Raw genomic sequence first — 15,816 nt, 5'->3', positions numbered from 1 at the left:
AGACAGAGCCGGTTTGTAATGTGTTTTCCTCGTCCGGGCAGCCCGGCTGCGGACGGTCGGCGGAGAGCGCGACGTGCACGTGGGCTCCGTCAATCAAAGACGGTGGGACTTCCAGGCTCGTCGTCAGTCTCCATCTTATCAAAATCCTTCCAGTGACCGCCATTTCCACGGGAATAACAAAGATGGGAAGATCCCGCTGCCAAAAGCATCGGCTCGCAGTTAACTGACCCACATTTCTGACCTCTGCGCGTGAAAACTACAATATCTTCTCCCCTATCACAACTCCATGAACCTCAGCGCAGGAGAACGCCACCGCAAACACAAACCTCCTGCCGCCGCCGGCTCCTCGGAGCGGCTCGCTGTCAGCCGAGGCGCATCAGCAGGGCGCACAGAGCGCCAAACAAGATGAGTAAGTACATGTGCGCGTTTGTTTGACAGAGACGACAACAGCCGTATATTAAACCACACATCAAGTCTTTTATGCATAAAAGGCTTGGAACAGACGCATAAGGAAATATTTTAAAAGCCAATTAATCAGAGGAGACTGTTGAAAAAGTGATTGCTCATGCTTGCTTGATTTACTGAGTAAGATGTCAGCTCAGCGTTTTTCGTCTATTGAATATTGATAATTGGAGTTAGTTAAAAGAAAAGACCGTTTCAGCAACAAGAGAGAGGGCAAACACTTTTGGGAGTGAAACTCAAATTACCCCTTTAATACCTTTCAAATTACTCCAGTTTGGGAAAATATTTGCCATTAATTTGGATTAGTGGACGAAATCAAGCTTGTAAAAAGTAACTAACACTTGACACGTAGCTGGCTTCTCACTATTATGCTAACCCAGAATACAAATATTCCAATTAATTTCACTGAAAAATCCACATATTTAAAGGCAGCTTATATTCTCAGCTGTAACTTATTTTTATTTCCAGTTGCGTGCCAATAGTGCATCAGATCTACAGTGCAAATCCTGTAAGCAGTAAGTGGATTGAATGACACGCCGAATAGCTTGGCAGACGAGTTTCAATGCCATGTGTGTCTGCGAACTTGAGGTCACATAGTGTACACTGTGTCCCTTGTAGACCAAGCCTCGGTCGTCCACAGCGGAGCGCCGGCTTTTATGTGTGGCAGGCACTGTGTGGTTTGGTTTCAGACCTTTGCCGCGCCGCCGTAACCAGATATTTGGATAAGACTGACGAGGGCAACATGAGCTTGTAGTTCCTGTGTCAATTTGTGCACTCTGCACTCCTGATATTGTGAAGTTCTCTGGATACGGGCGAGCGTCCGAAAGAAATGCACTCATTATCTGGAACGTCACTCCGCGGTCTGAGCTGCTTTTGGACTCGCAATGAGAAAATGAACAAAAAGGCCAGCAGACAGCACGGTAACAATCAAGACGAGGAGGTTTTGAAGGCAGTTGAGTTGAGTGAGCAAGTAATCAGGGGGGCCCTGCAAGAAGCGCAGGGAAGTTAGTGAACAATCAGTGTCAGGCATACTATACCCATAAAACCATGACTGACAATAAGACTATCCCAGCAATCCAGCACATTCTGAATCGGGGGGGGGGGGGATGTGTTGAGTCACGTCCAAGCTGCATCCAAGGCAGTTAGAGCCAGACTCCGTATGCCTTCCTTTGGTAAAGGTTGTAGTTTGAGGAGAAGCGCGATGATCCGGAGTCGGTACCTTGGGGGACACATTAATTGGCTCCAGATGGTCCACATGGTCCTGATAAAACACTACCTCACCGCAGCTGGCTGTGGGAGAGCATGTGTGTGTGTCCACACCAGCCATGCACGTGCACGTTTGTGTGCTCGAGAGTGAAAAGTGTACGAATGTTTGTACATAACAATTAATCTTTCCCAAATGTGCATGCATTTGATCAGTCCTCGGTCTGCTCTTTTGTTTACTGTAAATTTATCTGTGCGTGCGTCCATGTGAGTGTGCATGTGTCTGGCAGTCCAGACTGATCAAATGAAATCCTCCAGCAGATCAACACATAAATGAGATTTTTTTTTTTTTTTTAAAGGGACGCATTCACAATTTCTTAAGCCCATAATGTTGCTCTCGTCTTCATAAGGCCATGCTGAAAGCAGTGATCATGCTCTAATTGACAACATGTGGAAATGTGAATATAAGCACCAAAGCACGCATACTAAACTAAGACAAAGCTTCCAAAGCTGTTCTGTTTAGGAATGGATAATAAACTTTTTCCTCGCAGACAGTTAAGTCATCAAATAGCTTTTAGTTTATACATAACAATCTGAAAAATCAAAGTAACCAATGTGGCCTTTACAGGTATTTTTTTTTTTTAGTCTGTATTGTGCAGCTAATGGAGCTAAAAGAGCAAAATGACAAATCTGACTTGAGCTTTCCAAACATTATGAAAGCTGAGTTTTCCCCACTTCAAATGCTGAAATGAACAGTGGGTGTTCAGTGTAAACAGCCCTGAGTGGACACTCACTTAACTCAACGTGTTTATTGCTTTTCTGTCTCCGTGCATTTAGGAGAGGGATGGCACTGCGGTGAACTGACCCGTGACCTTCACGTGTGCAAACAGTGCACCCATAGACCCCGGTCGCATATACACCGAGCACAACTAAACACCATCATTAGACATATGAAGAAATATAGCTACAGAAGTCCACAAACTGTTCTCCACACAAACAGCATTTCACTACAGCAGAGTGATGTATATCGCGGCATATGGTTCGTAACACTCAACCATGGATATTACTCACAGAGGTGGATGTGTGTGCACGGTTAGGCTATACGCTTCACGCAGTCACAATAAAGCAGATAGTTATTTAAGATAAAAGCTATAGCCGGGCCTCCGTGAACATTTAAATATAACCTTGCGCCTCTTTTGGGGGGATGAAATGTTGAGAGGGGAGATGGCGTGATAGGCAGATGTGAAGAGAAAAGACATCTTGACAATAGATTAGGCTAAGCTCTATCTCTGTGAATATATACATACTATATTAGGTCAAATGGAAGTCGTCTATTGTCCCCCATCGTCACTTTAAAGATGTAAATGCGAGAGTAGCGCCATACTTAAGCCAAATGTCAGTAAAATAACAATATTGAAAAACACCATCAGAGGCTTATTCTCAATGGAGGGGGGAAAAAAGGATTTCTTTGTGTTTCATCCAAGAAGCCGAGATGAAACACCGGTAAGATGTAACCTCTGTGAGCAGTCAAGGTCTACATTTCCTTCAACTCTTCACATGATGTGCTGAACATGCAAGCCCTATGACCTTTGACCTCGCAGTCCACCTTAAAATAGACGGGGACGTGGCTGCAGCGCGACCGCAGGTCGGATTAAAAAAAAAATAACACGGCTGTTTGTGCTTAGGGATCAGTGGTCTGAGAAAGTCTTGCTGAACAAATCTTTCTAAAATTAAGATAACAAAAAACACATGAATGCTGTTGACATTTTAATTTCCAGTAATGGAACACGGGTGCGTGCACAAGCACATGGACACCTGCACACACTTAATTGTGCAACGTCTTAGATGTTTCTGCTTACACAGTTTTATATACAGTCCACAGCCTGCGGTGCCTCAGTCTATTCCCCCCACAGATCTCCTGCCACGCTGACTTCCCTCCAGGTTGTCAATGCTCTCCTGCTTCGGTTCCACCTGTTCCTTCCTCCAACAGAACATCCTCCTCCCTTCAATCCTGCGTCTTTATATTCCGACCAGTACGGTAATCCCGTGTCCGGTGGGGAAAGCATGAGACTTTGGGTCGACTTACTTGAGGTTTTGGGCCGTGAACCACAACACAAAAGCTAAACAAAATATTGGAAACACACGGGGTAAGTAAAAAAAAGAAAAGTGGGAGAGCAGGCAGGAAAAGCAGATTTTATTTGCAGCGAGCCGAGCAGACATGCTTGAAAGAAACTGAGGAACTCATGTACCCACAAGGATGGTCATTTAAGCACTAAACACACACACAGAGATCCATCTCACACATGTGCGTTTCCAATTTACAAAAAGATTCCCGGGTTTAGATGACAAACGAACCTTGACTGCCCGGTCGCCGCTCTCTGCAGCTGAACATCTCTCTCTGCACTTGGGAAACATTTTCTTTTCAAGCAGCCATCGCCGAGGCCAGCCCCGACTTTAATAGCCAAATCAGTCTTTAGCTCGGATCTGCTCCCTTTAAAAGGGCAGATTTCTGTGAATGTTGCTGAAGTGCATCATTTGACCGACAACTTTAAGCTTCTCATTTAGAGGCATCACCTCAAAACGACACTTTTTAACACACCGACAGGAAGCAGCAGCTCTTACTTAACTGACTTTCATCGCAACAAATACATATTCTCATGTTGTAACTTTAGGACGGCAGCCTCAACAATTGCATCAGATACCACGCAACCATGCAGCCATGCGAAACCCCCTTCCAGGCCCGATCTATGCCTGCTACAATCGCTCTTTTGTTTAACGGTGATTATGGGAGCGGGTTTGTGTGCTGAGTGACATCATTCGCCGTGGTGGCTGGTTAATACCCCTTCGCCCTGCTATTTCAGCGGCGAACGGAAGGCTTTCCCGAAAGCCGCTGCAAGGCAGCGACAATGAGAGGGGACTTTGTGGGAGAATTTGGAGACCGACGCCGACATGCAATGTGAGTCACCGACAGAGAGAGAAAAACAAAACGGGACGACTTAAAAATCGGAATAAGCAAAGGCATGGCATTTACTGCTGTTTACGATTTCTGTTGGGAATTTCAAAAGCCAACATTTGACAGGAAAAAACAAAGACGCCACTCAAATGGACTGAGCAAGAGCCCAGCAGGAGAACCACCAGGCTTTGTCTTACTGTAGCACACACACACACACACGAGCTGAGAAACACATGCAGAACTGTGGGTTTGTGGCGCATGGAGGTGTTACATATATACAGCAGGTTGCCTCACTATGCCATTTAAAAGAAATCAATACACACATTACGATCGTGTGTGTGTGTGTGTGTGTGTGTGTGTGTGTGTGTGTGTTGGCCTGCTCACATGCATGTAATCCTTCATAAATGGAAATGGTGATTATGCATTACTGACAAGAGTCATTGGTTATGCTAGACAAGACGTGTGTGTGTGTGTGTGTGTGTGTGTGTGTGTTTGTGTGCACACACTTGGCATTCATTAAGTTGAAACAAAACAAGCAGCAGCAGCTGAGTGTGTGTCTTGGCCGAGACAACAGAGAGAACAGATTCAAAGAGAGCCAAAAGTGGAGTTCAGGAGAGAAAAAAGGGGGAATAAAGAAGAAAAGAGGAACGGGGAGGGGAGGGGTGGGGAGGAGGGTGAGAAAACGCAGAAATTAAGTCAAGAAGTCTGTCTAAGACGGGTACTCAACTTCTGATCCGTCACAAGCTCTACCCACACTCGTGTAGCACTTCCAAAGTTTGTTTCACACACAGCTGAGGGACCAGGTAATTTTTGCACCAAGTGAAAGGGAAAACCTCTTTCAAGGCTTGAATCATTTTTTGAATATTTGATTTTCATGTTGATTTGATTTAGAAATCCTAAATGGCAGCAGATGCATACATCTGTCTTCTGCGGGCCATGGCAGGTCACCAAACTGACACAGGGCAAACACACACACACACATTCACAACTATGTGCAATTTAGGGTCACGGCTTAACCTCAAATGCATGTTTTTAGACTGTGGGAGGTAACGCGGAGGTAACTCAGTACGCACCGGGAGAACACAAGAAATGCCAGGCCCGGATTCAAACGAACAAGATTCGCATGATGAGGAGGGAGTACTACCCACTACAACACCATGAGCGTCTGGCAAAGCAGGTGTAAGGAAGAAACTTACAATTAAGGTAAAACACACACAGGTAAGTAAATATCATCAAAGTTTAAACTACAGCCTGACTGGCAAGATGCTGACTAAGTGTGAAATCCACGACAGGCTCAGCAGGTTTTTTTTGGAACAAAGCAAAAAATGTGATACAAACTCTGAGGAAGTGACAGAAAGTCACTTTTATCTTCCTGAATCATATGAAGGAGAGGAAGAGAAGGTGGGAGTGTAACTAGGTCAGTAAACCGTGGCACCGACGAGACAGGGGTGTGTGAGTGTGTGTGTGTGTGGTGCCCTTGCTTGGCAGGGGAACCCCATTTGGAGAATCTGGTCATGCTGGTGAGTGCGGGCTACAATGGGCTGGCATGTTGGAGGGGATGAGCTGCCAGTCCCTCCACCAATCTCAGGAGCATGGGAAGGCAAACACAGAGCTGATCTCAAAGACTTCTAAAGAGAGCCGCATCCTGCCAAAAATCATTCGCACCTGTCCTTCTGTCTCTGCCTCCCTTCCTATCCCGTCTCCCTCTCTCTCTCTCTCTTTCCCTTCATCCTCTCTCCTCAAACTTTTTCCTCCACTTCAAATTGGAAGCAGCTCCGCCGCTGCTCCTCCCTTCTGTTTTGGTTGGTGCCAGGTGTAAAAGCTTCTGGCATCGGCACAGTTGGTCCTGTTTAGGAACAGTATGGGGGCATCCATGCCAGGGCACCAGAGTCATCCTTCACACATAAAACACACACACACGCACGCATCAACACACACACGAAATACGCTCTTTAAGAGGGCATGAGACATTGCCAAGTACTGGCTAGGCTTGAGTTTCATTAGCATCAGATAGAGAGTCTTTCTTCCTCTGCTGTGTTTGTGTGTGTGTGTGTGTGTGTGCGCGTGTGTGTGGTGAACTAATGAAAACCACAGAGCAGGCTGGCCCCTCACTGAACTCCTCTCCAAACAGCACTACAGGCCGTCACAGCAGCAGAAAAATAAAAAAAGAAAAAGAAAGAAAAAAGTGAGAGTGTTTTTGTTACACCGTCCTCCTTCAGTGCTTTTCTTCCTTAGTTGGTAAAGAGCAGAAGTGTGCTTTACTATAAATTAAGCTGTGCATTCGCTCGGTTTCAATACAACACTTTCCGTCGCCTTCCTGAATCAGGCAGCCCGCACTCAGGTTGCAACCTCATTTATCTTGTCTGGCTTCAAGACCAACCGTTACTTTTCTCCGCCGCTCAGAGGAAAACCTATTTTTTTCTCTCTCTCTCTCTCTCTCCCTCTCTTTCGCACTTTAATCTTTATTTTAGCGTCAAGGCCAAACGACTTCCATAAATTCTCACCCATCTAAGTAAAGGCCTTCAACTTCTGAGTCTGTGGAGTTTCCTTAAAAAGCTCCAATATTCGCTCTGGGCCACCTGTTTCAAATCCAGGTAGATGAAAGCTTGTAATGACCAAGCTGAGATTGTGAGGTTACAGTATCGAATGGCGGCCAGGAGGACGCAGGCAGGTGCTCGACACGCAGTGAATGGAGCCTGTATGGGCTCATTACAGAGGGACATCTGCTGCCGTCCGGCCCCCAGACTCTGCCTCCAGCTTTACACTGATGCTTGGTCAGTGTGTGTGTGTGTGTGTGTGTGTGTGTGTGAGGAACCAGCAGCAGAACAAAACCACACACACACACACACACCTGCCACAAGCAGAAGCTGTTTACAGAAAAAAGTAAAATATAAAGCACAGGGTTTACGTCTGCTGGTGCTCAGCATAAGAATTTAAGAATAAAAGCAACCATGCATGTGTACTTTTTTTTCCTGTGTGTGCATGTGGTGTCGAGGAAGAGAGAGAGAGAGAAAAAAAAAAAAACAAGCTTTGAGAGACACACCAACCATTTCAAATCTGGAGTACACTCTGCAGCGCATGATTTATTGTAAATCATATTTTCCAGCTTGTGATTTTAAAACCGTCTTCATGCTGAAAGCATTAAAGGCATCACATATTCCCGAGAACATTTCTATCATTTCCCAAGATTTGTCTTAGAGAGCTGTGTTTTAGACCAATCTCTCTGAAAACGACTGTTTTTCATCGACATAATCACTTTCAATAATTCACGCATTGCATTAAAAAAAAAAAAAAAAAAGAGACGGCTATAAATTAACATCTTATTGTAGTCTGCAAAAACTTCACTGTTTAAATGATTAATTTGGAAATGCGTGGCAACAGAACTTTAAGTGGGTAATTATAAACGACAGAAATTTAATCTGCATTAAAAGTGCCCATTAAAAGGCTTTGACGCCCTTTAAATGTTGCATTTACCATTCTGCTACAGATCTAACAGCTGCAACTCGTGCCTCTCTAAACATTTCACTGTAAACGCTTGGGAGGGATGAAGAAGCTAGTCAGGGGGAAGGGAAAGAAAATATGACAAAGAGAGTGCGTGCACGGAGTTTATAAATCAGCGCAACGAACAGTGCTGCACTGAAACAGTTTGAATTGATTTTTCGGCGGATGTTGTAACGGCGGATACACGGGAGGCATGGGAAGACAAATTACAGATGAGAAAAAGAGGAAGATGAAGCATGTGCATAAAACAATGAAGACAACTTGAAAGCAGCCGCTATTGTGCATCATCGCAGGGAAGCTCCGAGAGTAAGAAAGTCGTCACAACTTCGGCGCCCTCGCAGTCTCGGCAACAGCAGTATCGTGTGTGCAGACAACAAGCTGGCAATCAAGGCCGGTAAAACTCTGCAACGACGCAGCGATCACACACGCAAGCTCACCTCTTTTTCGCGGGACCGTCCTCGCCGTACTCGCCACTCCCGTGCAGGCCCTGAGAGCGCAGGGACCCGTCATCTTTGTGGCTGCCCTTTGACCCCGAGCCATTCAGCTGCCCGTTGGCTAAAGAACCTGCAAACACAATACAGAGAGGGAAAAAGGTTAACTCTGAATAGATAGTTAATTCATTTCTGTACTCATCTCTTTGGTAGATAGTTAATTCATTAACTATCTTCATTTTTTTTCTGACAGTATCAAAGAGTGGATGTCTCTCTTTCTGAGATTGTGACAATGCAGCTTTATACGACAGCAGATTGGAGATAACATAGGAAAGACATTAAACACACTAAAGAGATGAGTACAGAAATTTTGCCTGCACAAACACACCGAGCCAAACACTCTTCACACTGTTTATCATTCTTATGAGGAGCCTGACAGTATTTACTTCAACTTCATGATGATAGAATTGTTTTCATAAAAGTATCACGAGGGAACGTTGAGGGGAAGTGGGAAAGACTAAATCCTCTCAGTGACTGCAGATGCAGGAATGAAAGGACGACGCTGAGATTCTGGCAAATACATTCCCTGCTAACTTCACGTGGGCCAGTGTTAAAGTGAAAAGGAAAGGCCCTCGCTTATTTTTCTTCCCTTTATTTTCCCCCAGCTGAATACAACCGCTGTTGTGTGTTGACACATGCGATGCTCGCCCTCTGCCAAAGAATTTTAAAAAACAAGCCTGAGGCGTTTAGAAAAATGGACAGCTATAGCTGGACTTGACATTCTTAGTGAGGCCAGTTGACAGAGCCCTAATTAAATATTTAGCAAGCAACTTGCACAAACAAAATAAGCCCCCAGACAGATTCTTAAATCAAAAGCAACAACAGGCACCGAGAATTCAAATTAGGTCAAGCAGAGGAGTGGAAGTCAATGGTAATTAAGGGAGACAACCAAATTAAATAGATATCACAAGGCTTGATTTCCTCATGGGCTTCTTATAATTCTTGGAATGTGTCATCCGAGCTTGTCAGATTCAACAATGCAGCATGAATGAGAGGAGATATTAGGCAAAGTTTAAACCTTTTCAGGGTTATTAAAAAAAGAACAACCGCCAAGGACGCTGAAGCTCACTGCAGGCAGAGGGACATTTGCATGTTTAGAGCAATAGAAAGTCTTTTCGCAGAGAAGAAAACCAAAGGTTATATCAGCATGGCGGCAATCAAATAACCAAATAGTACCTTTAATGACCTGTTCTGGCAAGTGTTTGTGCTTGACAAGCTGGTAAACGATCGAAGTTCCTTTTGCAACCACACGTGATGAGTCACGGATGCTTCAAGTTCCCGGCGGTTTGTTTAACCAGTAACTCTGCTGTAACTTCCACACTGGCATGTCAAACTCGGACTGGTTGAATAGCTCTGAATGCACCCGGTGAAATTCCATTTGGTGACTGATGACTTCGAAGAATGTGTCACTCACCATGAGCCACAACCTCGGAACAGTGGTTGTTTAAAAGGGAAAATACATGGAGAGAATTATGACAGCGGAGCGTGGGGTTGGGATGAGTGGCAACTTGAATGATATCCTGTTAGCGAGCGAGCTACCGTTAAAGCAAGCCCGGGCATCGTGTCATCCGAGAAAGACGGGACGGGGAGAGACGGAGAGAGATCAAATGACGGCGTCGGAGACAGGATGGAGATGAGTGATTGCATGAAGCATTTCCTAAGATATGATTTAGCTGAGACTTGTGAATATGGCCCGAAGGCGCGCGCACACACACACACAGTAACACTTTCTCATTATCGCGTAAACACGGCAGTTTGCCTTTAGCCCACACAGGCAGGGCAGGTCAGCACCTGAGAGCGGAGGTACAGTCATCGAGCGCTCCGCCGCGGTCAAAAAGTTAACAAGAGCCGGCGTGATGAGTAAGGCCGCTGCATTTCTGGCAGCGGATCATGTTGGTGTTGGAGAGTCTCTAAGTCTATAGGCCTCGAGTGAATCACTGCTTTACAATGTCTTGATTTGCACGAAAGGCTTACATCTGTACGACTCAATGAATCAAGAGTTACACTTAAAGGCCTTTGAAGTTTCCGCTTTTCAAGCGAAAGCTCCCTCTCATCAAAGGAAAAAAATAAAGCTTTGTATGCCAACGGAGAATTCAATCAAGCTGCATTTCTGACGCGATTTCCTCTGTCCTTATTGAAGATACATTCCACAGATTGCTGCAGATTAAGACATTTTTCAGGATTTAAGTGTGACCATGAAAAAAGAAGGAATTTGGCTAACTGAATAAAACGGACACAAATACGATGCACAGAGTCCAACCTCGGCTTTTGGGCAGTCACACCCCGGCAAAAAACAAAATAGCTCATTAAGTTTAATTGTGCTGTGAAAATGACTGACGCATGATGTCCCTACAGAGCGCTAACAAACAGGCAGAGCCCCATTTCACCGGCCCCACTTCAGCTCTGCTCCTCTGCCTCCCTCCATCCATCCCTCCGAAGAGTTGTTTGACATATGCTGGTTGCACATGAGTGCCCACCTGAGGGGCAGAGCTGGGAATCTTGGGAAAGCAGAGGACTGAGGAGGGGTTGGCAAGCGTGGCAGGGCTCCTAAAACCGAGCCCCCTGGAACAGATGAGGGCCTCGCCGAGGACGCTCTCCCAATTGCTGGTCTTATGGGGAAGGAGGTGGGGGTGGGGGGAGTCTTAATCAGATTTAAGCGTGCTTAACTAAGCCGATCGCTGTGCTACACTCACCTGAGTGTCTCAGGAGAACAGGGGGGAGCGAACAGAAGTGCAGAGCGTAACGTGGCCTCGCACAGGGCTGAGATGGGCCTGCGACTGAGAGCAGCACTGACGACAACAACTACTGAAGACCAGGCACGGACAAGACAGAAATCTGGGACAGAACGTGTCCAGTTACATCACTAACTTTGAATACACAAGGCAATGCTGCAAGAAAACTGGAAATATCGATGGAGCCATCTACTGTAATGCTTCATATCATTAAGACAATAAAAGATGACAGCCCTCTGACACCCTTCTTCTGAGTAAACTATTCTGGTATACTACTGTGACAACACTTTAACAGCTTTCTTATTCTTTACTGAAGACGACCACAAATATTGTTCCTTCTGTCGTTTGCACAATTAAAACCGAGTTAAAATCAAAAGAAACAATGGTCCGTCTTATTTTAGGGAAACTCCTCACAAAAATCTATTCCCAGACACTTTTCAGAGAAGCAGCACAAACTAAAATTGACTTTCTGGCAAGATGATTTGAAAAGGCCTCAAATATTGCTCTCCGGTCTAAAATTGGGCTTAGCAGCACAGCATGACGCTCACCACAAGCCAGAACAAAAAGCGTACAACAATGTGCAGTTAGAAACATGGCATCTGCTTTGTGCGGTTCAAGGCAGCAAATCTAAAGGCATCAAAGGCAAAAAATATTGGATCCTGCAATGGTTTCAGCTGTCGTGGAAAGAGAGCACGCAAGGACCAAACAGACGCCGTCTCTTTGGTTCAGTTGATTTGATCTCAAGCCTCTCCCTCTGTCACCGTTGCGCCTTTGTTTATGTCGTTTCGCCCCACCTTCCAGCCCTCTCTCTCCGCGCCGCCGTACCTCCGTCCTGCCTCCTCGGACCAGTGACGCTGTCACCAGAGGGAGAACGGAGGTCCCGCGCAGTGTTTTAGCTGCCGCGGCTGCCACTCTGGCCACGCGAAGGGGCTGGTGGCGGGGGAAATACAGACAGACAACAGAGTGACAGCGGAGTGAGCGCTGAAGGAAGGGGGGCATGACGTGCATAGCGAACGGGCTGCAACAGCAAGGCGCAAGACAGGCAGACGGACGGAAAGAGAGAGAGAGAGGGGACAGTCAGAGAAATGGGCAAACAGGGAGCCCTCTCTTCGGCTCCTCCTGGTGTTTGGCCGGCGGCCAGCTCCTCCATCAATAGCACTCAGGGAAATGGAGAGGGAGGAAAGGAAAGGATGGAAGGGGAGAAGAATAGAAGAACACAACGGAGGGAGATGGACTTAGCTACAGATATACGGCTTCGGTTCGGAGAACTGCAGAGGAAGGGTGGGAGACAGGACGAGGGGAAAAAGGAAGGGAGGGCGGCAATGAATGGAAAAAGAGGGAGGGACGCTCTGTGTGACAAATATTGTAGATAGTTAAGACAGATGGGGGAAAGGACAGGAAGGACAAGAAGGGAGGAAAAAAAAGAGGGAGATGGCGAGAAGGAGGGAGACAGAGACAGATGAAGGAGGCAGCGGGGAGAAAAGGGTGATGGAGAGGGGAGTGTGTGTGGAGGTACATAATCGAGGAGATTGAGCAGCAGGAGGGAGAGAGGAGACAGGAGCTCGCCGAGAAGGCAGTAACCAGAGTCCTATTGATGTGTAATGAAACCTCGCGTTGGGGGGAGAGAAAAACGGAAGGACAAACGGACGGAGGGGGGATAACGGACCGGCGTAGCCACGACGAGAGGAGAGGGCGAAGAAGCGGAAGCCAGGACGCAGAAGGGCATAATGTCATTTGTTAAATAATGCAGGGAGCGAGCGCGAGGGGGCAGGAAGTGCGTGACGGACACGGAGACGGATGGCTGCCAGCGGAGGAAGGTAAAGGGGCTGGGGAGATGGCGTGATTACCGGTTATGGAGTGAGGGAAGGCTGGGTGGGTGGAGAGATAGACTGACACATGCGGCTGAGTGACGGGCTGCCACACCCCCGTCTAAAACAGATAGCCGCCGCCGCTGCCATGCAGCGACGGAGAGGCACCGGGAACAAGTTGGGGACGGATGCAGGAGAAGACGGCGTGATCGACAGCTGATTATATGCCGCATAACCGAGCCTAAGAGCCAGGTATGGCTCCAAACTCCTTCAGTTAAAATGACACCTTTTTCTGTGTGAGTGTGTGAAATGACGGATGGTCCAGTTCTGAAAAAAGGTAAGGGTTTTGTCCAAATAAGTCTGTCCTCGTAGCTCAGAATCCAAAAAGTTATTTTTTTTCTTCTCTCCTTCTGGTTCTGATCTGATTTCAAATCCAGAACATTTTTGGGGATTAAAGCGCTGTTCATGGCAAAAACTTTTGATTCAAATCTGCAGTGAACCTCACATCTAAATGACTTCATAAATTCTGTATTTAACGTCTTACAGAAAAAAAAAGAGCTGAAACTGAAAATCATTCGTTGCAATTTCCAACACATTCACAGTCAGTCAGACCTGCAAAGTACATTCACTCATCTCTAATCCATCATCTTTCTGAACTATATCCTCAGATCACATCTGACTATCTGCACTCTGACTCTCCAAAATGGCTGATCGCTTCACAGTGAAGCCTGCACGAAACGGAGAGCTGTGGAACATGTCTGGTCCCAACATGAGCCTGGACTCTCTAACCCGCAGTCCTTTAAAACAGCAGGAGCGGCCCATTCAGGATGTAGCGCACGCTGAGCCTGATCCTCCAAAATGGCTGACAGTTTCGCCACAATGTCTGTGCGAGACGGGAAACCGTGCAGCCCGCACCGCCTCCAAAGCCGCGCTAACCCACGGTGCTCTAAAACAGCAGGGCCCGTCTATTCAGCCCGGCTCCCTTTTGTGTCGGAGTGGGCTGCTGTCGTTACCCCCGGTGCGACGGGCCGCCGACGCTTTCTAATGAGTCATTTTTATTCAGGCGATAAGGTCAGCTACCCGCGGCGGCTTAAAAGGCCCCGAGGAGCTCTGGAGTGCCAGCTATGAGATGCCAGACAGACTGCAGGGAGAAGCTGGAGATCCACGGAGGGGGGGGGGGGGGGGGGGGGGGGGGGGGGCACTCGGCATGGAATAAATAAAAGGTGAGAAGAAATAAATAATAAAGAAAACATGACAAAAATCCAGGAGGAAAAAAAAAGACAGGTATAAAAGATAAGCTAGATTTCAGAAGTCTCTCTTTCTCTCTCTCTCTCTCTGGATGGCTGGAAGACTGGGCGTGAACTTTCTGAGGCTTTTTTTTTTCCCCCCCTCCTCCTGGTTCCTTTCTTTCTGCGTCTGGGTTGTGTTAATGTCAACTGAGAATAGCTTCTGAGGCACGTGTGAAGTTCAAATCTCCGCTGTTGGCTGGCTGAGGGCTTTTTAGTGTGGAAGCACAAGTGTCAAACAAAGACATGGTGGCAGCTTGGTTCAAAACACGCCGTTCATCCCCCTCCGCTCTCGCTCTTCCTGTGTTCTTTCAGGTTTACACACCACAACAGACGAAATCCCTCCACTGTTATTGTAGCGGGCTTCCACCTGGAATTGGATTTCTGTCTAAGTAAGCAATTTCAAGTATTAATTCATGTCGCGGTGTCTATTAGCCGGCGTTTTAATGAGACTCAACCCCTGGGTGAGTGTAAACGTCCAGGCTGGAAAAGATTAACAGCACTCAGACACGTTTTCTTGTGTGTGCCACGATGGGAGACCTCATCAAAGTCCGTCTGTTTGATGCGTAAACATTTGAAAACAAGTTTGAGATACTTTCTGTTCCAGGCCTCGTTTCATGTTGTGACACCGAACCAGCACAGTGAAGAGACCGCAGCTCGCCTCCCACTGACCCACAACAACAGGCCGATGTGAGTTCTTGATGATTCGCTCCGAGATCTAGCAACAAAACTGGCAACTCTAGCAGATACTCCGTAAAATGCCAACACAGCAGTTTACTCTGCCATCTTCCAAAACGTCCAAACTAAGTGAAAGGCCTCATCTTGTTTCCATTGTAACGTTTCACAATATTCCTTAATCATTGCAATCTGTTTATCCTGCAATGCCACTGCTTTCATACTTCTTTTACTTCTTTCCAAACTATTTTTAGCCACACACAAAAAGAAAAAGAGGTTTACTGTTGGTCTACATTTCAGCTTCAAGTTTAATCTGCACGACGTGGACGAATTAAAGAGATCCACCCTGTTTAACAGTGATTATGCTCCGTTTATTTGAACCAATCTGGTGTGGATCTTTTCTCTCCAGGTACTCCGGTTTCCTCCCACAGTCCGAAAACAAGTTTGAGGCTGATGGATGGACGGATGGATGAATGGATGGAGTAAAGGTGAGAAGATTTGATATGTTGTGCATGTGCATGTCCTCGATATTAAAGCCAGACAGTCAAACTCACCGTTAGTGTTTGTGGTTCCATCCCCGTCCAGCTGTCGTTTCTGTGCTGTCCTGAACTCCTTGAGTGAGAGGTAAAGCACCTTTCGCATCACCCGCTCCTCCGACCACGGGATGCCATCACTGTCGTCCTGCGGAGACATTCAGAGGGAGGA

At 46.5% G+C, this 15,816-nt stretch overlaps 1 protein-coding gene across 1 annotated transcript in view; it reads right to left on the bottom strand.

Annotated features, from left to right (window-relative positions):
• The window catches only part of jarid2b (jumonji and AT-rich interaction domain containing 2b), a 99,728-nt gene that overhangs the window by 36,207 nt on the left and 47,705 nt on the right, over positions 1-15,816 (bottom strand). The window contains exons 2-3 of the mRNA XM_030120834.1: positions 15,666-15,792; positions 8,557-8,683 (exon numbers count right to left, since the gene is read on the bottom strand). Coding sequence (XP_029976694.1) covers positions 8,557-8,683; positions 15,666-15,792 — 254 coding nt within the window. The remainder of the gene's footprint in view (positions 1-8,556; positions 8,684-15,665; positions 15,793-15,816) is intronic.

The sequence above is a fragment of the Salarias fasciatus genome, chromosome 22 (genome assembly GCF_902148845.1).
Source record: "Salarias fasciatus chromosome 22, fSalaFa1.1, whole genome shotgun sequence".
NCBI classification, from domain to species: Eukaryota; Metazoa; Chordata; class Actinopteri; order Blenniiformes; family Blenniidae; genus Salarias; species Salarias fasciatus.
The sequence above is the reverse complement of the archived record's forward strand: the minus strand, read 5'-3'. Positions and strand labels throughout refer to the sequence as shown.